Here is a 25,000-nt window from a genome sequence, read left to right as displayed (position 1 = left end):
AGCACCCATTGAGGAAAACATAAATAGGCGCCCTTGATCTCTACTAAAAAGTATCAAAGTTCAGTACCCAGCCCTAGCGTCATGCGGCAACGACAGTTAAGTCCAGGCACCAAAACGACTAGTTAAGTTTAGGAAAAAGATTGCGGTTTGGATTTAAAAACTCCCGAAGAATGAACATTTGTTTCCTGGGTGAAAGTCTTTTGTTTTCCCCGGGAAGCCAACTCCGTTTCGCGGCTTGAAAGCGCTGCGTTTTCTGACCCACACATCCTGATTTAGGAGAAGATTTTACATTATTATAGACTACACTTCACATTTGGATTTTGCTCTTTCTCTACACCCACTTTGCCTTTTTCCTGAAATGTCACGCTGCCGTTGTGTGGGAGCAGGAGGAGGAAGCATGAGGCTCGTTAACAGAAAACCCAATCATTATCACATCACGGCTTGTTTAAAGATATCCAACATCAGCTGTACAAAGGTCATCAGCCCCCATCGGAGGCACAGATGAGACAGAATAATTCGCATAATTAGAGAATAATAAATGATAAAAAAAACCAAAGCAGCATGTTCATTAGTGAGGCAGATAATGTAACACAAGCTGGAAGAGTCGGTGTCATGACTTCAGATCAGATATGCATGTGTGAACAGGCTGATGTCGGTATATTACACATGGTGTTTTATCTTTAAGTATTTTGTATTTATTTTCTGTTTTTTTTTGTAGTAGTAGACTTTCTTTTTAGACAATAAAGTAAAACTTTTGAATTAAAGTTATGCCAGTTTTCTGAACAAGTGCGCTTCATCAATGGTTTTGTTTTGAAGGAGGAAGTTACTTCAGAACAAAAGCATACAGTGCTGGACTCGGTTGAGACCAACTACAATATTTGGCGAGTCCAAATACCAACGAGTCCAAGACAAGTCCGAGTCCGGACTCAAGTACTTCAGCGCTGTGAAAAAAGTACTTCTGACTAGGGGTGTAAGAAAAAATCGATACCTTTGAATATCGTGATATTTTATTTTGCAATACTGTATCAATTGTTTTTTTTTACGTGCAAAAATATTGATGTAAGACAGTGGTTCACGTTTATGTTGTGTTTAAACCCCCTAACGCTAGACGGCTATGCTGAGACGCACCCCTAGTGTCCTCGCCTAAAGGCTGATAATCGGCCGTCGGACAGTCTGGCGAGGTCGGTGACTCAAGTCTGTTCGGCGCGTTCCGTGCCGTCGTCCGTCCGAGGAGCTGTCTTCATTTTGGCTGACCTGACATGCTCAGTCGACGAAAATCTTCTAAACTGACCTTTGTTGATCTGAAATGAAGACAGATTCAGCAACTGCACGGCCTATTTCTCTCTTAAAATGTTTTCAGAAACACGTTTCGGTGAACTATTTTAGTCCAATATGAGATCGTATTCTGAACGAGTCGCCAGCAATGGCCGGTTGAAAAATCCAAAATCCGGAGGCAGCAGCCAAACCCACGTGACGCGTTCGTCCAGTCAGCTGCCGGTTTTCATTTTTGGACGTCAATACATTAGCGCCGCCTGTCGTTATGGAGACGTATTGCGTCTCGTCTCTTTGGTCTGTTCTGAGACACTTTTTGACCAACTCGGGGAGACTGATCAGGGGGTCGGCCGTCTGGTTGGTGTGTAACTGCCTTAACAGTGCCTAGCAGTGCCTAACAGTGTGTAACAGTGCCTAACAGTGTGTAACAGTGCCTAACAGTGTGTAACAGTGCCTAGCAGTGCCTAACAGTGTGTAACAGTGCCTAGCAGTGCCTAACAGTGCCTAGCAGTGCCTAACAGTGTGTAACAGTGCCTAACAGTGCCTAACAGTGTGTAACAGTGCCTAACAGTCCCTGACTTTGTGCTAGAAGCTAACAACGTAGCTATGGCTGAACTTTGGCCTACTTTAGCATATAAACATTAGCTCACTAAGAACCTGGGAACCACAATCCCAAACTGGCAGTTTGATTTTCTGTGTACTGAATTGTTTACCTAAAGTAAACTTCTTTGACTGTTATGAACATCATGTCTTTTTTTAAATATTAGTTTTTCTAAAATTATACTTAAAAAAATCCCAATATATCGCCTTACGCACACTATCGCAATATATTGCAATATATTGAATCGTGACCCATGTATCGTGATACGTATCGTATCGCCAGATTCTTACACAGCCCTACTTCTGACTGTAGAAATTCATTTTTCACAACTTAAATTTACAGAATATATTTCCAGTAGTTCTAGTGTAGAAACAGAAGGTCTCAAAAATAAAATGTAACCCGTGCAGTTTAATTTTAGGACAGGCTTTCAGACTTGCGTCTCAGTGAACTCAGTTATTGTCCATCTCCCCTCAGGGGTTGGTGTCCCTGAACACATCAGAGGAACTCTGTTGGCCACGTGAGCCCGAGCGAGCGCCCGTGACAGTGAGCTCTCAGTGAGCGACGACACAGATCCAACAATCGGCCGTCTGTCTGTCAGCGGAGAGAGAGAGAGTGGGTCGGCACGGCTCGGCACACACAGAACCCGCAGGCTATTTCAAGGGGCAACTTCCTCTGCGGCCGCAGAATGTGTCCTCTCAAAACACACACTGTGTAACAGCTGCTGCAGCTCTCGCATCTCGACTGAACACAGTTTGTTTTCATGATGTTCTCAGCTTTAAAACACCCTCTGCTTTTAAAGGATTTTCTCTTTAAAGGGACAGTCACTGCTGTCCGGCAGTTTTTTGTGTGACTTTTTGTGGATAAGCAGCCGGGCTACAGCATGACATACAGTAATGTCCACGTATTTCCATTTTCGGATGTTTTAGAAACAAACAGAACAGGAACTTTCTGGAGTTGTTATTTTGCATCAACCCTTTAAAGGAGCACGTCCACGGATTTTAAACGTCAAAGCCAAGAATTTCTTTAATCGAGGACAGCCCTATTCTCGGCCTCCTTTGTGGTTCTTTTATTGTAGCGTAGTAGTGTTTGTAGTGTGCCTTTATTGAAAGTCAGTGGAGAGAGAAGTCACTAAGTCCTTGGCTGGGTGCAAAGCAGGGACGTTGCGGTTCATGGTCAGACTGTTTGTTAAAAATGAACTCGTTTTGGGCTGGTGTGAAAGCTTTCATTCCAACACTTTCGTATGATATTGTACGAAAATAGGCGGCCACCGGCCGGTCACGTGACACCCCGTTACATGGCAGTTAAATATAGCCGACAAAAAGGTGACTGTCAGCCGACAACAGAGCATAGAGAGCTACCGGACGTTTCAGAGACCGTTAAAGTTGAGTTCAGCCGACAAAAGGTGACCGTCATGCTGCGCCGACGGTTAAGTTTAGGCAACAAAACAACTAGGCTAGTTAAGATTCGAAAAAGAGATTTTTTTTGTTTCCTGGGTGAACGTTTTGTGTTTACCCCGCGACGCGAATTCTGCTCCCCGGCTTTACAGCCCTGTGTTTTTATGACCCAAACGTCCACCCCGACCTCCTCCCCACGCGCTCCACAGCGTTCCTACAGCAGCAGTCAATGTGCTGCTGACAGTAATAAATACGTGGGATTAGAGCCCGGCCGATGAAGGATTTTTAAGGTCAATATCGATACAAATATTTGGTTATTTAAAAATCTGATATTCCGATATATCGGCCGATATATATTTTAAAAGAAAATCCAGAAACGCGTAGCAAAACAGATTTCCCTGACATTAGTTATTTGTAGTTATTTATGAGTCCGCACTAAAATAATATGATAATGCCGTTTAAAAATGAAATTCTTTGTTTTATTGTCACAACAGAACAGAGGAACATCAAAATATATTAAAGTTCTGAAAAATAAAATGTATAAAAATACAAACTTAAGATATGAAACTTAAAGTCCTTTGAACAAAAACACAATAACAACAAAAAAAAAAATCAAAGAGTGTTGCCAACAGGGAGGTTGTAGAGCGCCCTCCGGTGGACAAACTATGCAACGCCAACACTCTGAACATGGTTGAAGGGGGTTTCGTCCGTTTTTATTTTATTTTTTAAATATTTATTTTTCGGCCATTATAAATACCGATACCGATAGTTTGGAAAACGCCTAATATCAGCCGATAATATCGACCCGCCGATATATCGGTCGGGCTCTATGTGGAATACATACGAATTACAGTGCTTTACTTTTTGTAGCTGTATGTACGAATGGTTCATGAGAACAGCCTGTTCAATTAATCTCTGGAATGGACCAAACAACCGGACTAAGACCGCCTCGTTTTAGTCTTGTTTTAACTTGGGATTCGAACATTCCTGGATTTATCCTTGTCTTGTAGTTGGTCTTTGGTTCCAGCTCTGGCATCTGCAGTAATGTTCCTTTAATGTGTCAGTGTGTGAATTTACCCAGGAGCCAAAAATAACCACAAAGTACAAGTTTCCACAGAGCAAACAACAAACTGTCAGTGTGACTGCATCCCAAACTACCAGACAACTGAGCTGGCCGGTATTCAAACACACTCAGCTGACAGGATGAATCCAACATTTGTTCATATCGTGGGAACATTTACATGAACTGACGCTCATCGCGCTCACACATTCATCACTCCTTTCGGCTTCAGTGCATCGAAGCAGCTGCAGACTGGAGCGTTGAGTTTGGACAACCTTTCTTCACGCACCGCTGCTGCAGATACACCGACCCACTGTCACAATAAAAGTCCCTTCTACCAAGACATTCACTTTAGGAATTAGGGAAGAAATAATGTGTAGATCTGGGAAGGAACACTTTGATTTAAGCCTTTTGTTTTTTGTAGCTGCAGTTCAATTCTAAATTTTATAAGACATTTCTTTGTGTGGTGAAGTGACAGAGATAGTTAGGTGCCAGAAACCTGCGATAAAAATATGATACATAAATGGTTAGTCTGCCCTTCATTAATTTAAGTTCCCGGGGACACTTTACCCAGCATTTCTTTTAGGACGAGGGGAGAACATTTCTTTTTGTTTGATAACATTAAACGCAAATTTAAGCTTATACAATTTTAAAAAAAAGACAGGGAGAAAAAAAGAGAGCTATCACACTAAGAAAGAGAGAGAGAGAGAGAGAGAGAGAGAGAGAGAGAGAGAGAGACAATGCTGTGTTGGGATTTGTGAATGAGAAATACAGGAAATGAGGGAATTAAAAACATTTTCTGATTGTTTCATGGCGGTTGATTTTGTGTCTTCTCCCCTGCTGCAGGGAAACTAGTTATTTCACTGTGTAGTATTAATAAATATGCATATCGGTCGGTAATAAGTAGCGAAATTACGTTCTAGTGCATAATTACATCCAAGTGTAAAGTTATTCTAGTGCAATATAAGGGCAAAGTGACATTGTATTCATTTATTTACTTCACTTATTTTAGAACGTGTTGTTGGCTGTGGTTTGCTTTGCTCAGGTTGTTTTATTTCCTTTCGTTTCCCTGTCTTTTAATGCACTCTAACTAGGGTTGGGTACCGCAAACGGTAGTTTTCGGACCGGATTAGAACACAAATTTCGGTTCCTCATTTCGGTTCCGACTGAAATATTTTCCCTCTGTCGCTCCGGACAAGCGGCAGACTCTTTTTTTCTTTCTCCCTTTTCTGCCGAGTGGCGCACGTCCCCGCTCGCGGTGTGAAGCGCGTGTCCAAGCTATTCTCAGACATGCAATCACTGCTGATAGACAGCTTTTTATACATGCTCCGAAACGGACTTAAAAATGTCACACTTTCTCTGTAGTCTACCGTTAGCAAGCTACCGTAAATGTAGGCCACTATTAAAATGCCATATTTTCCCTCTGGGCTCACCGAAACGGACTTTAAAGCATATTAACCATTCACTGCACGTGATCGCTAGTAAACATATTACACTTGCTCTGCTAGTCTGTCGTTCAGGACCAGACCCTGTAGCCTGGTGGTGGGGGACAGCCTCCCCAAATTATCTGCCCTTTCAATCTCCTCCCTGTGTGTCCAGGCCTCTTGGACACCATCTGAGAGAGTTTTCTCCTGTGCAGGACATCCCATAAGTCAGGAGAGGTGTCGTATCTCGCAAGAGAAGCAAATATGGTCATTTTTCTGCAAAGGAACTGCTAAAGTTTGAAGCTGTTTGGCATACCAACTCAACATTTATTTTGTTGTTACTTGTTAATAGTGTAACTGTTATTTGTAAAATGATTGTAGTTATGTGTTAGGTGACTTAGGTTTACTTATTATATATATAAGTACTTTAAAACATTAATATATTGTTAAATTTAAATAATTTTCAATTTAAAAAAAACTCCATGAAAGAGCCTTTCTTTGATGTCATTTTTCAGTTTTTCAAGAATCGGTTTAAGAATCGGAATCGTTTTAAAAGTACCGGTTCGGCATCGCAATCGTAAAAATTCAAACGGTACCCAACCCTAGCTCTAACTGATTTCCTGTTAAAGTCCCTGTTGATTGGTTCCCTCCAACACAACGCAACAATCCCTCAGGTCGCTGTAGGAGGAAGGGGCGGGGCCCAGTGCCCCGGGAAAGAAGTGAGAGAGAGGGAGTAGGGGAGTGCTAATAGAGCGTTTGGCTGGGGTTTAACTGAGTGCACTGTGTGCTAGGGCTGTGCAATTAATCGATTTTTAGAAGGGAAGATGTCAATTTATAGGCTTCAGAAAATTGCGCACACAACAAAACCCCTAATCTCTTGATCCACGTGTAATAATGGGTTCACATTTATGTTATTTAAAGTGAGTGTTAGCAAGGTAAAGATGTGAGAGGCTGGCCTCCAAGGGCTGATAGAGTAACAATCAATAAGTAGCTCTCTGTTGGAGTGAAAAAGGTTGAATAAAACTCCCTCCTCTTGTTGTTTTAAATGCACTTGCCTGTTTTTAAAAGGAAAAAGAATTTATCCAGCCCAATTTATGTGCATTTTCTTCCTCAGATTAACGCAAAAAAAACAATTTAGCACAAAGCTTCTGTTTCTACTGGACCGGCAACTCAGATATTCACTTCTCGGCTCTGTCTGCAGCTTTAATTTCTCACATGACTGAGGATGTTAATGGAACTAATGCTGACAGCTCCATACGTGTTAGCTGTCAAGCAGGGTTTTTAATATTTAGGGCAGTGACTGCATTTGGCAGTTTGCAAATTATCTGTATTTGCGTTTCATTTGCCACGGAATTTCTCCACGAGGAAGTCGTATAATCTTTAAATAATTTCCCAGGTCGCAGAAACGCAGTCGCAGCATCATTCAGCCGAACATCATGAACTGGAATAACCCACGTTTATAAACTCTTTGATCCCAAGTTTTTATTGCTGTTGCTCAACCCAGTTGAACAGCTGAAGGATTGCATCACTTCCTGTGTGCTGGTAGAAGATGAGTGTGTCAGTAATGGTGTATGTGGGCTGAGCAGACAGTGTTTGGTGAGAGGTTGGAGCAGGTTCTGATCTAGTATTTTTCACTGTAACAACTGAAATTAGACCTTTTCTCTCATTTCTTTATCGCCATTCAAACGAAAAGGCAGAAACCTCCTGACAGGAGGAAGTACGCGTTATGTACTGGATTTTGAGCTCCTATCTTTGGGACTTCGGGCTTGTCAGTGCAGCTTTCTTCTCAGTGAGGACAGGATTTAACTTCCTGGTCAAAGAGTCCGTGACTGCCGAGCTGTGGGTCAGATAATATTTGTCACTGTAACCCGAAATTCACACCAGACGTGACACACAACAAGTCCTCCAAACCATACGACAATATGGGTTGTTTGTTCCTACACTCTAAAGGCAGCTACACACCGGGCTGATAATCGGCCGTTGGACAGTCTGGCGAGGTCGGTGACTCGAGTCTGTTCGGTGTGTTCTGTGCCGTCGTCCATCTGAGGGGCCGTCGGCCTTCATTTTGGCCGACCTGACGTGTTCAGTTGGAGACAGGGCAGTCGGGACTCACCCGGAAACGGGGAGCGGGATGAGCGTGACTAAGCCTCTCAAAATCTGATGAAAACTAACCTTTGTTGATCTGAAATGAAGACAGATTCAGCAACTGCACGGCCTATTTCTCTCTTAAAATGTTTTCAGAAACACGTTTCAGTGAACTATTTTAGTACAATATGAGATCGTATTCTGAACAAGCCGCCATGACAGTCTGGCTTTGAATTTCCGAAGAAACCAGACCCACGTGACGCGTTCGTCCAATCAGCTGCCGGTTTTCGTTTTTGGGAGACATTACAGATTAGCGCATAATGTTACGCGCATTACATACTGTAATGTAATCAGTCTTGACTTTGTTCTATACCCAGAGCAGTTTGTGTTGCAGGGGAAGCAGTGTTCTCCTTAAATGGCCTCTTTTTACATCCCAAAGTGAAACACAGTCTGGTGCTTTGTTCGCTGGGGAAATGTTACAGCCCTGACAATGAGTTAGCAGCAACCTTTGATCCACATTGAGTCGTCCTTACCTCCAGGCCTCAGATGTCCTGATTCAGGCTGAAGCTGCACTCTGTTCCCTGTTCAGGAAGGACTCATCCAGGGGAAGGAAAGAGGCTTAAATATAACAAAATTGGCATGTGTGGATGTTGCAGAAATTAATAATTAGAATGTTTAAAGAGTTGTAATTGAATGTAATGAAGGGTTTTGCAGAATCAACCACAATATTTAAAGGTGCTCTAAGCGATGTTGGGTGACGTCACTTCTTGTTGTCGTTCGAAGTATTGTCAGACAAAACGGAGGCTAGCTCACCCCTCCCTCCTCCTCATCCCGTCCCCCCCCCCCCAACACCCACGCCCAAATCCTTCTTGTCAGTTATTGGCTGGAAGACTGTTTGTTATGTTTGGTGGTGCAGGTTGGCGCAGTTTGTTTTTGTTGGTGTTTGTGGAGCCTGGGCTGTCTACAGAGACCGCGTTTTTTACAGTGTGTTCAGGGGACAGGCAGCTAGCAGATAGTGAGGAGATGTTTGCTGTATGTGACAAAAAAAAATGTGTAGCCTAAAAAACACGTGACATCGCTTAGAGCACTTTTAACACTCTGTTTGGTGATAAGGTTTTAGACGTCCATTTTTTTTTACTTTTGGTCGGTTGGTCGGTATGCTGTTGTCCGACCAAATTCTCATTGGTTGGAAAATCAATCGCTGCCCATGTTTTACTTTTGTAGACTGTGTGTTTATCAAAGCACTTTTTTTCCCAGCTGGGCTGGAAGTTAAAGGCATACTATGTAACTTTTCCCTCTTCGGTCCCCCTACAGGTTGTCTCACTGGAACTACAGCTCGTTTTCTGTCCTCAAATCTAAACCAGAGAAGGTAACGGTCGCGGTTTTAAACACGTCGTTAACGTTTTGAAACAGTCGCAGTTTGGTTAGGTCTAGTCAAGTCTATATCCTCGACGTTCCACTTCCGGGATTGCTCCGTTGCCGCTGGAAAATCCGCCGGATTTCACTCATTTAGGCCGGATATCCGTTGCCTTGGGCTTCCTTTGTGTTGGCATTTTAAACTCCGTTGATTTCTGAGGACTATGGTTAACTGCTCCTCAGATCTCTGCAGGGTAAATCCAGACAGCTAGCTAGACAACCTGTCCAATCTGAGTTTTCTGTTGCACGACTAAAACTACTTTTGAACGTACACATTCCACCAAAACAAGTTCCTCCCGAGCCTATTTTGCAGCAGCATCGTGCTTAGCGCCGCTCAAGACGATTGTGATTGGTTTAACGAAATGCCAATAAACCAGAGCACGTTTTCCTCCCATCCAGGAATGCTGTGTGGACTAGCCAGACCTTCCCCCAGTGCGCTTTGGAGGAAGGTCTGGCAAAGCGAGACTAGGCTCAGGCACCACAATTACTTTAAGTTTAGAAAAGGATGGTGGTTTGGGCTGAATCTGACGTTACTAGTTTGCTAGTTTATACGGAGGACGCTCTGGAAGATTTCACTCTGGAACCCGGTTTGACAAATTTTTGCTTGCAGCCTGAACGGCCAGAACGTAAAAATACTTTTGCGTATTATGTTGAAAATGGCAGACTGATCTCATGAAATGGCGTATGTATGACACGCAAATTCGTATGCCATTATTGGCGTGTTATCAAGACGCATACTCGCTTTTTAGCGTGTTTATCAACACTGTTTGGCCTCCATTGACTTACGTTACCTTGCGATTGCGTGTGAAGTGACGCCGTAGCGAGTTGTATGCAAGGGCGAAAATCCGTGTAGGGAGGTTGGTCGGGGGGAAATGATGGGTCAAACACAGGACTTTCACCCAGGAGACCGGGTGACGTTCCTTTTCCACATTAGCTGTTTTCTTAAACTCAACCCCGTTCTTTTCCTAAACCCAACCCGCGTGTGACATTCCTAAACCCAACCGTAGCCTCGCGATAACACGTAGCCTCGCGATAATACGCCACGTGGCTTTAGAAAGTGCCACGTGGCGTCTATGTTTATGCTGTGACGTTGCAGACTGCCGTCCGCTGTATAGAGCGTAGACATACACGCGGATAGCTCAAAATGCGTACAGATTAGGGCTGGGCGATAAATCGATTTTATCGATTAACTCGAATGTGTAGTTAACGTCGATTTGTTAAAATGAAAATCGATTTTCTCCTTAACATCCGCCGACGCTCCCCTCTGGGCTCCCGTAGCTCCGAACGGGCTCAGGCCCCCCCCCCCCCCTGCGTTTGCCATAGAGATACACAAACAACATGGCAGCGACAGGGACTAACATTAATTCTTTTCTTAACCAGTAGTTTCATTACTTACTTATCCGTAATCTCCGCCGAAATGACCGCCAGCTCGCGGTGCTCTGTCCCCGGCTGAGAGTCACCTATTCTCAGATAACTGAACCACCAGCTACCGCTGACCTGAAGGACCACCATGCGGGGCACCAGAGGCGGTGTTGAGGAACTCTTTTGCGGCTCAACACATCTACTAAATGCCGCTGATACGACCGAGCTGTGATGGAGGTCTGTAGCGGCTTAAACAATTAGCAATCACCGCTCTGTAGCACGGAGCTCCTCTTCGACGTTTGTTTCTACCGCTAGTTACTACCATAGACTGTTAATATTAATAATATACAGTCTATGGTTACTACGAAGGAGCTCGCTACAGGTATGCTACATTCAAGAGACCATGGGATGTTAATGTACGTTACTCAGCAACAGGTGAAAATAGGGGCAAGGTTGCGCAATAACGTTAAAATGATTTGAACTTTTAGCGAGGAACGAGAAGTGAATTACCTGTATGTGTGAAAACAGCTTTATCTCACGCATCCGTTTGTTTGTTGTTGAATATATAGCCCCCCCCATCCAAAAAAAAGGGAAAACACTCAAACCAATTTATATTTCCACAAAATTGGCATGAATAATCATAATGGTATACATGCCCCATGTGTGTGCGTGTGTGTGAGTCAAAACAAAATAAAGTTAAAACTTGTTTTGAACAATTTCTTTGTCATCTGCAGATTGATTTTAAGTAGGGGGAGAAAAAATCGATTTAAATCTTAAATCGGATTTTTTTGGAAAAAATCGGGGATTTTATTTTTAGGTCATATCGCCCAGCCCTAGTACAGATAACACGCCACTCGGCTTTAAGAAAGTGGTGCGTATGTTTACGCAAAGTCATGATGTCATGTTGCTAAAACGGAGAGAGTGAAGGACACCTGAAGGAAACCTGTTATCCTTCAGTTACAGGACTCATCAGGCTGCACTAATGAACGCGACGGTTATGGTTTAACATCCCCAGCTGAGCCTCTCAGTGTGGCGCTTAAGTGAGGGGTAATGATTTTAGGTTCCCATAGAAAAACTCTGTGCTGTTATTAAGTTTGCAGTTTGGCAGCAAGCCACCATACGGAGAGAGTCCTGGATGGAAACTGTTCGGCACAACTTGGCTCAGTGTCTCACATCTTAATGACCTCGGCTCATTCACAAGCGAGATGATACATCTCGAGGGGTTTATCTTAAAAACAAATTAAAATTTTCATATGAACAGCGTCAGGATGCTCCCAGCTGGCATTGAGTTTGTTTCTTTGGCTTTGGATTGATGCTTAAAGCTCTCTCTTAACCACAGATCACCGATACTTTAGACACTAATGTAACACTGTTAAACGCACTGAATGTGTGTCTCCTGGGATTGATGATCATTATATGAGGACTCTGAATCATCCGGTGCGCTACCTTCCCCTTACAGTTCATCCTGAACAACGGACGATCTCTGAGCTGTGTGCATGTACACACACTGGGTCAGTCCAGGGGGGGTTGGTGGCTTGTTTTTCCAGTTTTCTCACACACGTGGTGGTAGTTTGTGGTCAGCTGTCCCTCCGGCTGCTTGTGTTTAGGCTTTTGGGAAGTAATGAAGTGCAGCTACAGTCGGCTTCTCTGGTTACATTAACACGTACTGTATGTTTAGAGTCTGGTTTTTAGTATACCGTCCCAAAAAGTAGAACAAAGATGATGAATTGGCGTAACATTTTGTTCAGACATTCATGTTGCCCTGAGGATGAATCCTAATGACTTTGATAATCTTTTGACTTCCTTCAAGTACGGAGCCCCTAAAGCGACATTGTGAAATCATATTTTTTCGTATAGTGTTATGCAGGGCTGCACGATATGAGGAAAATATGCGTAATGCGATATTATATTATATATTGTTGTTGAATATCAGGATAACGACAGTGCTTGCGATACATGAACAGATATGAAAGGGTTCTCAGTTCTGTAGTTCTGCTGCTTTCAGTAATCTTCTTCAACAAACTGCGTGTTTAATTTACAACAAATGAAAGGAAATCATTCTTTTATTGAACATTTTGAACATTGAATTGAATATAAAAAGGCACCATGAAAAAAACGGTTACGTTTTGAGTGCATTTTTCAGATATTTTCTTTCAACTAACACTAAAAATCTCTGAGTGTCTTTCACGATGTGCTTATCGCTGCAGTTGATATCGCGATGACGTTAAAACAAAAACCCAGTACATTGTGCAGTCCTACTTTTATGTGCTCTTCTTTACGTTGTGCTTAAAATCAGCAATTACTAACAATTCTTTCCATTATTGATTAACCCTAATGCTTTTCATGGTTAGCCAATCAATCGTTACAGGGGGAGCGTGCCTATGTTCCCACAGCTCTATGGTCCCACATTTCTGAAGATTTTTTTCAAAATTAGGCCCTATGTTCCCACAGTTCCCACATTTCTAAAAATGTTTTCCCCAAATTAGGCCCTATGTTCCCACATTTCCTTTTTCATAAATTTGTATCAGATTTGATCCCCCTAACCCTAACCCTAAAAAATGTTGTGGGAGGATAGGGCTTAATTTGAAGGGAAATGTAGGAACATGTCCTAGAAATGTGGGAACATAGAGCTGTGGGAACGTAGGGCCTAATTTTAAGAAAAATCTTAGAAATGTGGAACCATAGGGCTGTGGGACCATAGGGCTGTGGGACCATTGGGCTGTGGGACCATAGGGCTGTGGGACCATTAGGCTGTGGGAACATAGGGCTGTGGGACCATTGTGCTGTGGGACCATAGGGCTGTGGGACCATAGGGCTGTGGGACCATTAGGCTGTGGGACCATTAGGCTGTGGGACCATAGGGCTGTGGGACCATTGGGCTGTGGGACCATTGGGCTGTGGGACCATAGGGCTGTGGGACCATTGGGCTGTGGGACCATAGGGCTGTGGGACCATAGGGCTGTGGGAACATAGGGCTGTGGGACCATAGGGCTGTGGGACCATTAGGCTGTGGGACCATAGGGCTGTGGGACCATAGGGCTGTGGGAACATAGGGCTGTGGGACCATAGGGCTGTGGGAACATAGGGCTGTGGGACCATTGGGCTGTGGGACCATTAGGCTGTGGGAACATAGGGCTGTGGGACCATTGTGCTGTGGGACCATTGGGCTGTGGGACCATTGGGCTGTGGGAACATAGGGCTGTGGGACCATTAGGCTGTGGGACCATAGGGCTGTGGGACCATAGGGCTGTGGGAACATAGGGCTGTGGGACCATTGGGCTGTGGGACCATTAGGCTGTGGGAACATAGGGCTGTGGGACCATTGTGCTGTGCGACCATTGGGCTGTGGGACCATTGGGCTGTGGGACCATTGGGCTGTGGGACCATTAGGCTGTGGGACCATTGGGCTGTGGGACCATTGGGCTGTGGGACCATTAGGCTGTGGGACCATTGGGCTGTGGGACCATTGGGCTGTGGGACCATTGGGCTGTGGGACCATTAGGCTGTGGGACCATTGGGCTGTGGGACCATTGGGACCAATCGACTTGTAAAGTTTGCAGCCACTTACTTTAAAACTTGTGTTTCTAAGTCCAACAGAAATACGTTAGTTACATGGTTCATCTTCCTGCCACTTTTCCACAACTTAATTCATTTAATTGACAGTTTTACTCTTGAGTTAATGCGAGAACAACAAAGCTTGGGTGTGTGACCTGAACTGTTTTACACCAGCCTGGGCTGTGAGCATCAGAGGTAGTCCCCGGGGGAAACGGCTGTCACGGTAACCCGATCAGCTGCTGGTTTGACTCAATAACACTGTAATTGGTTCGTTGGCCGCCACAAAGCCCCAGACAGCTACACGTGTGTGTGAGTCGATGCAGTTTGTGTGTTCAGTCCACAGTTTAACGACCGCTCCTGTTTTCTAACTTTCCAATAATTCATCTGCAAACTGAAGTGACCACATACAGTAACAAACTGCTACTGCAGCTGTTACACACGTAGGGAAGTTTAACCAACATTAAAACAGCTTTAGGTAGCCGGGTTAGCTCAGTTGGTAGAGCAGGCGCACATATATAGAGGTTCATTCCTCGCTGCAGAAGGTCCAGGGTTCGAGTTCGGTTCGAGTGCATGCCCCCCCCCCCTCCCACCTCTCTCCTCTTTCATACAGTGCTTAGCATACGTGAATACACCCATGCTAAAGTTGACTAAAAAGAGGAATAAAAAAATCATCTTTTGGAAATTGATCTTCATGCCTTAATTAAAAAAATGAGGAAAAATCCAACCTTTAAGGACGCCAATTTTCTTTGTGAATGAATAACGTATCGTAAATAAATAAATGTTCTTCCTTAAAATACAGGGGGCATAAGTATACACACCCCTATGTTAAATTCCCATAGAGGCAGGCAGACATGTTGTTGCGTATCATAGCACATTTTGAGGTGGGTATATGGAAATCCTGGAGATTTCTTAGTGGGTATTCCGCATATACCTGCGTATCACGTAGACTACACCACTGATTCCTTGTTTTTACTGTGAAGCGCGTTGTCATGGTAAATGTGTAGTTTGTTGGGTTTGCTAATGCTTAGTATTGCCATAACAGAAGTGTGTTTTTGAGTGCTGTTGGTGCAGCCCATTTGCAGGGGACAATATATAAATTGCTAAGTATAAATATGCTTCTTTCCTTCGTTGGTAGTTAGCTTCATCTATTTTGTGTTTTGTGAGAGGACTTCTGTTCTCAATGCTGTAAAAAACAACATCCATCTGACCTTTTTAATGTTGAATAAAGAAACATTGTAGGTTATAGGCCGGAGACAGAACACGTCTGACTGTTCTGTGCGTGTTATGTTTTCCAGAGTGCTCAGAGCGGTGCGATGGAGGACGGGAAGCCGGTGTGGGCGCCCCACCCAGCGGACGGGTTCCAGCTGGGAACTATAGTGGACATCGGATCCGACAGCCTCACCATCGAACCTCTCAAACAGAAGGGAAAGGTGAGCCAGCCCTGCACCGACAGAAACAACAGCTGCTCCCGTTACACACATTTTTCTAAATTTTTACAAATATGTTTTGGCCTTTTTTAAAGACTCAGTGTGTAACGTGCTTAGTACGTGTTTAGTTGTTGATTATCAAAATCTGGGTTGCCCGTTCACAAACTTCCGTCCTTTTTCATGAATATTTACCACCACCATTAATTCCAAGTATTCCTTTTGGCTTGAAATTTTACATTTGCGTTTGCATGAACTGGGGTAAGATGCTCCATATTCATGCTCCATAGAAATACGTTAGCCGGTAAGAGACATACAGGACATACTGCTCCACTGTGTGTTTGTGTTTGTGTGTGTGTGTGTGTGTGTGTGTGTGTGTGTGTGTGTGTGTGTGTGTGTGTGTGTGTGTAAGGGACATACAGGACATACTGCTCCACCTTTCACGTTTTCGCTGTCACATGATAAACTCACAGGTGCTGCTAACGCTGCTAATAGGTATCGTAGCTTCCCGGCCTCCGGCAAGTTTGAAGAAGGAAACATGGAGGACCACATGTATTCATAATCCAAATTTCAGGAACAGGAGTCTTCTTGAAAAGAGCAAGAGACCGGCTTTTTGAAGCGTGAAGGCTACCGTAGCTGTAATACGTACTTTGAACTGCGTGGCGCGAGAGAGTTGATTGCGATATATGATCTCAACGCTAGACGGGAGAAATTCCCACACATTGGACCTTTAACAAATGTTTCAGCTTCATACCTGACTACTGGCATTTTGTCTGACAGTTTGGTATGTTGGAATTACAATTTCCTTGAATAAGAGTCACGGTTTCCGATTTTTAAATCCAAAATCGACCGCAATCAGCAGGGTTTGTCCTGAATCAGAATGGGCCTTTGGGGGGGACTACGCAAGACAGAAAGTATGATCGGTGGGAGTACAGTAAAGGCAAAGAGTCTGTGTTACCTTATTTGACAGAAATCTATGCATTTGTCTGCTATTTCTGACAATTTGATAAACAAAATGCCTATTACGCTTAGGGTTGGGTAACCGGGTTTCGGTACCGCAACCGGACGCACATTTCAGTTCCTCATTTCGGTTCCACTTAACGTGTCGACTGAAATATTTTTCCCTCTGTCGCTCCGAAACGGACGTCAAAATATCACCCTTTCTCTGTAGTCTGCCGTTAGCTAGCTACTGTAAATGTAGGCTACTTTTAAAATGCCATGTTTTCCCTCTGGGAAAGTACTTTAAAACGTTAATATATTGTTAAATTTAAATCATTTTCAATGAAAAAAAAACTTTATAAAAGAGCCTTTCTTTGATGTCATTTTTCAGTTTTTCAAGAATCAGTTTAGGAATCGGAATCGTTTTAAAAGTACCGGTTTGGCATCGTAATCGTAAATGAGGAGGGGGGGGGATGGCGCCAAAAATTCCTCTATTTAGGAAAAACCCTAAATGAGCTTTCAATTTTTCAATTCAGACTATCGAAATTAAAATGCATGATTGGACGATTCCCCTGAAATTGTTCTCGTTAGGCTCATGATCCGTTCAGCTGCACCCTTGGGAACTCTGAGAAACTCACGGCGGATTTCCATCAACTGCAGAACTTCTGCGGATCGGCTCCGCTGCGTGGCGGCTCCGTGCTCCGCCGTCCTTCAATACCCACCAGGTCCGTATTTGTTGCGGAACGGCTGCGGCCATGACTGACAGCTGAAGTCACTGGGACCCACGAGATCTCGCGAATTCACGTATGATCGCGCGATATAACAGGATGTAGTTTCTATAAACAGAACCACAAAGCCAACAACAGTTTGTTTCCATTCCGACTTCAGGCCTGTCTCCGCCCATTATGACGTTTTCAAGGTGTAGTGCAGGGAAATATGATCCGCTGTGAGCACGGTGTATTTTATTTTGAAAATTAACCGGATGTTTTATTTTGTTTCTGTGCTCGACTTCCTGTCCTGCACGATCTGCCCTGTGCTGAATTGCTGATTCTGCTGCTTTGATTTAGATCCTTTAAAAAAACAAAAAAAACTGTCTGCTAAATACTATAAGTACTCTTTTTTTTTAAGGTGGAAATCTAAACATATACTCATCATGCAAGGGTTTCAAAAGTGCATCGAAGGGCTTTAAAAGCCCCCGGAAAAGTCTCGTCCTTCCTGGATCTCTCGGAGCTTTTAGTTTCCTGAATGCTTCTCCGGCCGTCTGTTAATGATTAAACGTAATGTCACTTAACGTCACGTGGAAGAGGCCGCAGCTCTGGAAGCAATAAAGCGTCGTTCACTCAATGATTCACCTCCGGACCCTGCAGCCTTACAAGCCCGCAGGTGTAACAGTGCAGGATGAATCGGCGGATCATCTGAAGTCAAGTGGCTCTTCACAGCAAGACAAACAGGCTTTCCTTGAGCTCTCCCTGTCCGCCCTTAATTCACTTTTCGGCTGGATCAGGTGCCATATCGCCCTCCAGCGAAGCTTTTAATGTCACTTAAAGAGCCCGTCGCCGTGGTAACACATAAAGATTGGTGTCCGTCTCGGTAATCTTTTCCCACAAGGCCTCTGTGACGGAGTGCTTTGAAAGAGGCTTCTCGCTAATTCTGTTTGCTGTCAGCCCATAAAACACAAGATGGTCAGCGCTTAATGGGAACACGGATCTCAGGGTCGACTCTGTGTGTGTGTGTGTGTGTGTGTGTGTGTGTGTGTGTGTCTGTGTGTGTGTGTGTGTGTGTGTGTGTGTCTTTGTGTCTGTGTGTGTATCTGTGTGTCTTTGTGTGTGTGTGTGTCTTTGTGTCTGTGTGTGTGTATCTGTGTGTCTTTGTGTGTGTGTGTGTGTGTGTGTGTCTGTGTGTCTGTGTGTATCTGTGTGTCTGTGTGTGTGTGTGTGTGTATTTCTTTGTGTGTGTCTGTCTGTGTGTGTGTCTTTGTGTGTGTCTGTGTGTGTGTGTGTGTGTGTGTGTGTGTGTGTGTGTGTGTGTGCGTGTGTCTGTGTGTGTCTTTGTGTGTGTGTGTGTGTGTGTGTGTCTTTGTGTGTGTATCTGTGTGTCTTTGTGTGTGTGTGTGTGTCTGTCTGTCTGTCTGTCTGTGTATGTGTGTTTGTGTGTCTGTGTGTCTGTGTGTGTGTGTGTGTGTGTGTGTGTGTGTCTGTGTATCTGTGTGTCTGTGTGTGTATGTGTGTTTGTGTGTCTGTGTGTCTTTGTGTGTGTGTGTCTGTGTGTCTTTGTGTGTCTGTGTGTGTGTGTGTGTGTGTGTCTTTGTGTCTGTGTGTCTGTGTGTCTGTGTGTATCTTTGTGTGTGTCTGTGTCTGTGTGTCTTTGTGTGTCTGTGTGTGTGTGTGTCTGTGTGTTTGTGTGTGTCTGTGTCTGTGTGTCTTTGTGTGTGTATCTGTGTGTCTTTGTGTGTCTGTGTGTGTGTGTGTGTGTGTGTGTGTGTGTGTGTGTATCTGTGTGTGTGTGTGTGTCTGTCTGTCTCTCCGTCTCCCCGTTCCGTGTTCGTACCTTTAGAGAACTCCGAGGCAACATTCCCTCCTTGAACAGGCTGTGTGAAACGGGGTCATCCTCTGTAGCCGTGAAAGGTCGCTGTGGTCAGTCAGCAGCTTGTTCTTTCAGCTTTGATTCCGTTCAAATAGATTTTATGCTGCTCCGCAGTAGGGCTGCACAATTAATCGCAATTTTATCAAAATCGCAATATCCAAATTGCAGAGGGGCGCAATATTTGTTAAAGGCAAAATGTATGTCAAACCATTCTGAATGAAGTATCGTGGTGCTGCAGAGACGTCCCGGCCTACAAATCCTATCCTACAGACTGCATAAAACATATTTGTTTGGAACAGATCCTCGCAAAAACCACACTAGAAGCATTTTAATTTGTGAAGATTTAATATTAGTCAATGAACATGACAATAATCATACATACAAGATCATTCCCTTCAATATTGTCAATTAGATATTTTCCTCATATCGTGCAGCCCTACTTCAAAGCTCCCAAAAAGGAAGTTAATAACTTGTGCGCATTAACGCATGCACACATACAAATGAAATGTTCATGTTGCTGTAGGAGCCTTAAACCTTTGACTTAAGTCTTATCAACTGCAGGGTTATTTGGCCTTCACTCCAGTCCTCATCCGTACATTGAGTTCACGAGTTCATATTAAAATCCGTTAGTCGCGGCAGCGCTGACTTTCCTGTCTACGGGTTAAGATTCAAGCCACTCCTTGTAGATTTTCATACCTTAAGATGTGATGTTGCACCTTGGATCCACGCGGCTTCAGATCAGAGCAGAGAAAATTGCTGGAACATTTGCCCTGAGTTGTGACCCTAACTTCATCCGTCTTTTAACCTGAAGCGTTTTCTAGTTTGAGTGCAGGGCAAAGCCTGCGTTACAGGGTTTCTTTTTGTTCCCACTTCTTCAGGAAACCTCAGATCTGTGTCATATTTAAAGACAAAAAAACCCTGTATTTTCACACTGAACACTATTGCTTTGAGAACACGGACATTTGCTCTCCTCAGATCTGTTTGTGTGTCAGAGAGTTTCCGGGCTGCAGCCGACTCGGAGGCCCGTAACGGAGCCGGGAACAATGTCCGGTCTGTCCCGCTGCAGCCAGTTTGTGCCAGTGTCTGACGATGCGTTCACTTGCTGGCAGACCTCCTGCGATGCACGTCAGGAGGAGGGCAGAGAGCATGATACGCTGTCATACCATCAGTCACAATGGATGACTCTTTGTCCTGTGGAGTGTGTGTTTGATCTGCTCAGTGTTGGTGAAGAGAGGAGGCTCAGATATTATTACCGTACACTGGATATGCTAAGTAGTTTAGAGACTTGTAGGAGGAATTGTATCACAGGCAGTTAAGGGATATTTTTATGACTGATAAAGCAAGACTTTGTAACCCCAGGGATCACCGCTAAATTAAAGCTTTTTGTAACTTGCATAAAGGAGACAGAGATGTTTTTTGCTACCTGGTTAGGTGGCAGATTGCAGTAATAATGCTGTTAGCATGGTCTGTTTGATGATGCACACAAAACACAACCCATCTTCGTCCGCTTATCCGGGGTCGGGTCGCGGGGGCAGGAGCTCCAGCAGAGGACCCCAAACTTCCCTTTCACGAGCCACATTAACCAGCTCTGACTGGGGGATCCAGGCTTCCCAGGCCAGGGTGGAAATGTATTCCCTCCACCTAGTCCTGGGTCTTCCCCGAGGCCTCCTCCCAGCTGGATGTCCCACCACCTAGTCCTGGTCTTCCCCAAGGCCTCCTCCCAGCTGGACGTGCCTCCACCTAGTCCTGGTCTTCCCCGAGGCCTCCTCCCAGCTGGATGTCCCTCCACCTAGTCCTGGGTCTTCCCCGAAGCCTTTCTAGGCCAAGTTGGAGATATAATCCCTCCACCTAGTCCTGGGTCTTCCCCGAGACCTCTTCCCAGCTGGACGTGCCTGGAACACCTCCCTAGGGAGGCGCCCAGGGGGCATCCTTACCAGAATCCCGAACCACCTCAACTGGCTCCTTTCGACGCGAAGGAGCAGCGGCTCTACTCCGAGCTCCTCACCCTATCTCTAAGGGAGACGCCAGCCACCCTCCTGAGGAAACCCATTTCGGCCGCTTGTACCCTGGATCTCGTTCTTTCGGTCATGACCCAGCCTTCATGACCATAGGTGAGGGTAGGAACGAAAACTGACCGGTAGATTGAGAGCTTTGCAAAACAAAACATGCGAGAATAAAATCCCCCTTCCAATAGTTTGCCACTTGGCAAGCCATGCCAAAACACCTATTAAAGAACTTCAATATTGAATGGAAAATAATCTCAAAACGCAATAGCACAGCGTGTTGTCAACATAAGACACAGCGCTTTCAAGCCCCAGAGCGGAGTTCAATTCCTGGCGAAAACAAAATACTTTCATGCAGGTAAACGTCGTCTCACTTTTTTCTGGCTAAACTCCATTGCCACGGCCCCTGAAAGGACCGCCATCTGGCGGTGCCTGTAGCCGGCTCACGGTCACCTTTTGGCAGCTAAACACATCTACCACCTGCCGCTGATACGACGGAGCTCTGACGGAGCTCTGTAGCCGGCGTCCCGGAGCTCTGACGCGGCTCAATACAACCAGCAACTGCCGCTTGGATTTGATTGTTCTATGGCACTATAGACTGTTCACGTTACAGCGCTTTACTTAGTTAAAATACCTTTATTTTAGGTATATAATATATGGTCTATTGGTGAAGTAGCATTGAAGAAGATACGTTTTGTCCCCCCGGGCATAGAAATAATTCAGCAGAAGCAGGGATATGTAGACCACAAAGGGGGAAATCCCACGCACCCCCCCCCCCCAGAATATAGCACCCTCATTAGTTGTATTGTGACAGCCAACACGTTATCTCAAGCTCTGTAGTGAAGAGTATGCTAAGCCAGAAAAGTGGGGTCCTTAAGGGGGTTCCAGGTCCCCCAGCTGGAACTATTTCTTAGCAAACAACAGCTGGGTGACAGAGACTTTCTGGAGTCGGGTCGTCACTGCAGAGACGCTGCACAGACGGACAAACTGTCGTCAAGCCACGTAACTCCGCCTAAAACTACGACTCGTTGCAGAGTTGCATCACAGGGGAGAATTTGATCGGGGTTCCTACTCGTAGAGAAATAAACTAAAGCCAAAGGCTGCTTTTGAAGAGGAAAACGGAAAGCTTACTTTGGAAAAGGGTCAGAAATTCTGTGTGTATAGACAAAGTGTGGTGTATGGAAAGGATTTGATTCAAAGATTCAAAATCCTTTATTAATCCCACAGATGGGAAAGTTCACATTGTTGCAGCAACAGGGAGAGACAGTGAAAAAAGTATAAAAGACTCTCGAGAACAAAAAATAAATATAAGTAAAGAGAAAAAATAGTTGTATCATCTATTCAGATCGCTTATATATAAGCGAGGAGCGGGTCGATGAAAAATGAGAAAAGTCTCTCTGGATGTTCTGCAGTGTTAGTTTAGTTTGCTGTCCCATTACTCAACCCTGTATTTGTGAATACAAACATCTGAAGGGAAAGTTCTGTCACAAAACTATGTTGTTGCGTATCATTGCACATTTTTAAGAGGGTATATGGAAATCCTGGAGATTTCTTAGTGGGTATACTGCGTATATCTGCGTATCACGTAGACTACACCACTGGAGATGGGGGTCAAACGTGAGACAATCAGCACCCAGTTTCCGTTTCTCTCCTTAGCGGTGATGAAAGAGTGAACGGCGTCGAGCTTTTTTTATCAGCCTTGTGTTCCCTCCACCTCCTTCCCTTTTTTTTTCTCCTCTCCGTTCTCCTCTCCCGCGACGCAGCGTTGTGGAATCCGTCCAGTCTGGGCTGAGAATGTGGAACATGCCATTACTGGAAAGAATGAATCGACTGTACGTCACCGTTACCCGTGCCCGAAGCGCCTCTTTAGTAGGGCAGATTAAAGGGCTCGGCCCTGCAGAGGAGAGCCTGAACATGACAGAACTCCAACAGCCCTTTCTCCTAAAACGTGTGTGTTAATATTTTGTGAAAGCAACTTTGATACCTTATGAGGGTCAACTGTCTCCTGTTACAGTACCTCCTGCCTCCAAATTATTCATCAAGCCTTCAGCTGCTATATTTATTCCTCTGGATGAATATATTAACCCTTGTGTTGTCTTCCCATCGACCATGCAACTTATTTTTTTCTGGGTAAAAAATGTTTTTGGTGACGTTTTTGTCACTTTTTTCAAAAGATTTCGTCACTTTTTATCCGTTTTTTTCTCCATGTTTTTGTCACTTTCTGGTAAATTTTTTTTTGACAAATTTCCAATGTTATTGTTGATGGTTTCGTCGATTTTTTTGGCACTTTTTTTTGACGTTTTTGTTTTTTTTTTTTTCAACAATTTTTTGTCACTTTTTTCCCCAGCGTTCTTTGATGATTTTTTTTTTCAAATGCTATAAAATTGAATAACACACCCAAATTCAATTTGGTTGAAAGAAACCCAAATTTCTGATGTAGAAACTTTTTGAAAATGGGACACAAGGAGGGTTAAAAAGACATGGATGGTCCAAAAAAATGGAGAGAAATGAAGATTCCAAACCTTTCCGTGATTGTGTTGCAAAATAAGTTCAATCATTCAACTGTCACACACAATAACTGATAAAGATCAGACGTTATTTATCCAGAGGGAAATGGCTGTGCAGCAGTTGCAAAACAAAGTATGAAAAATGCAAATATACAAACGATTAAGATAGCATTACAGTAGGTAGAAAATAGCTAACAGTCATGTGCGATCCAATGGCAGGAGAGTTTTCTTTCACAGAGCAGTTTTAAGGAAACTTGACCCAGCGTTGAATAAAAGAGATGTCAAATGAAGTATTAAATATTCACACCTGCATCATTTCATGGCTTTGTTTCTCAAAAAACAATAAGAAAGTCTCGAACATTCATGTTTCCTTTGCTGCTGTGGTGTGATTTAATCAAATGTGTGTTTACAGTATATACTTTTATAAGAAAGTGTATGCAGTGGCTGCAATGGTGAAAGCTCTGTCAAATCCATGGGTCGTTATTGGACTTTATTCCTTAGATCAGTGGTTCTCAAGCTTTTTTCAATAATGTTCCCCCTTTGAACAGTTTTTTTTAAGCCATGACAAAAACTTTGAAAAAAGAGACTACAACTACAGTAGAAAAAAGTAAGAAAGAAAGGCAAGAATAGGTCAAAACAAACGACAAAACCTTCAAAAAAAAGGAGACAAACTTCAAAAACATCGACAAAAAAGCCAGTAGAAGTAACTCCAGCCTTGGAACTAAAAAACATTTTGCAAAAAATGTCACGTACCCCCTGCAGTCCTCCAGAGTACCCCTAGGGGGACACGTACCCCCTGCAGTCCTCCAAAGTACCCCTAGGGGTACACGTACCCCCTGCAGACCTCCAAAGTACCCCTAGGGGGACATGGACCCCCTGCAGTCCTCCAGAGTACCTCTAGGGGGACACATACCCCCTGCAGTCCTCCAAAGTACCCCTAGGGGGACACGTACCCCCTGCAGTCCTCCAAAGTACCCCTAGGGGTACACGTACCCCCTGCAGACCTCCAAAGTACCCCTAGGGGGACATGGACCCCCTGCAGTCCTCCAGAGTACCTCTAGGGGGACACATACCCCCTGCAGTCCTCCAAAGTACCCCTAGGGGGACACGTACCCCCTGCAGTCCTCCAAAGTACCCCTAGGGGTACACGTACCCCCTGCAGACCTCCAAAGTACCCCTAGGGGGACATGGACCCCCTGCAGTCCTCCAGAGTACCTCTAGGGGGACACGTACCCCCTGCAGTCCTCCAAAGTACCCCTAGGGGGACACGTACCCCCTGCAGTCCTCCAAAGTACCCCTAGGGGGACACGTATCCCCATTTGAGAAACGCTGCCTTAGACGACAGATAATTACAGACTTGATTCTGTTTATGTGT

The 25,000-nt window shown here is 44.4% G+C and overlaps 2 protein-coding genes across 8 annotated transcripts in view; one reads left to right on the top strand and one right to left on the bottom strand.

Annotated features, from left to right (window-relative positions):
• The window catches only part of LOC116045413, a 977,204-nt gene that overhangs the window by 615,752 nt on the left and 336,452 nt on the right, over positions 1-25,000 (bottom strand). The window lies entirely within an intron of this gene.
• myo6a (myosin VIa) overlaps positions 1-25,000 on the top strand; it is a 177,196-nt gene that overhangs the window by 14,197 nt on the left and 137,999 nt on the right. For all 7 annotated transcript variants that reach the window (XM_035995053.1, XM_035995052.1, XM_035995051.1 and 4 more), the window contains exon 2: positions 15,465-15,599. In XM_035995053.1, coding sequence (XP_035850946.1) covers positions 15,483-15,599 — 117 coding nt within the window. In that variant the 5' untranslated portion in view covers positions 15,465-15,482. The remainder of the gene's footprint in view (positions 1-15,464; positions 15,600-25,000) is intronic.

This window comes from Sander lucioperca, chromosome 19 (genome assembly GCF_008315115.2).
Source record: "Sander lucioperca isolate FBNREF2018 chromosome 19, SLUC_FBN_1.2, whole genome shotgun sequence".
In the NCBI taxonomy this organism is placed as follows: domain Eukaryota; kingdom Metazoa; phylum Chordata; class Actinopteri; order Perciformes; family Percidae; genus Sander; species Sander lucioperca.
This window is presented reverse-complemented; position numbering and strand designations above follow the sequence as displayed.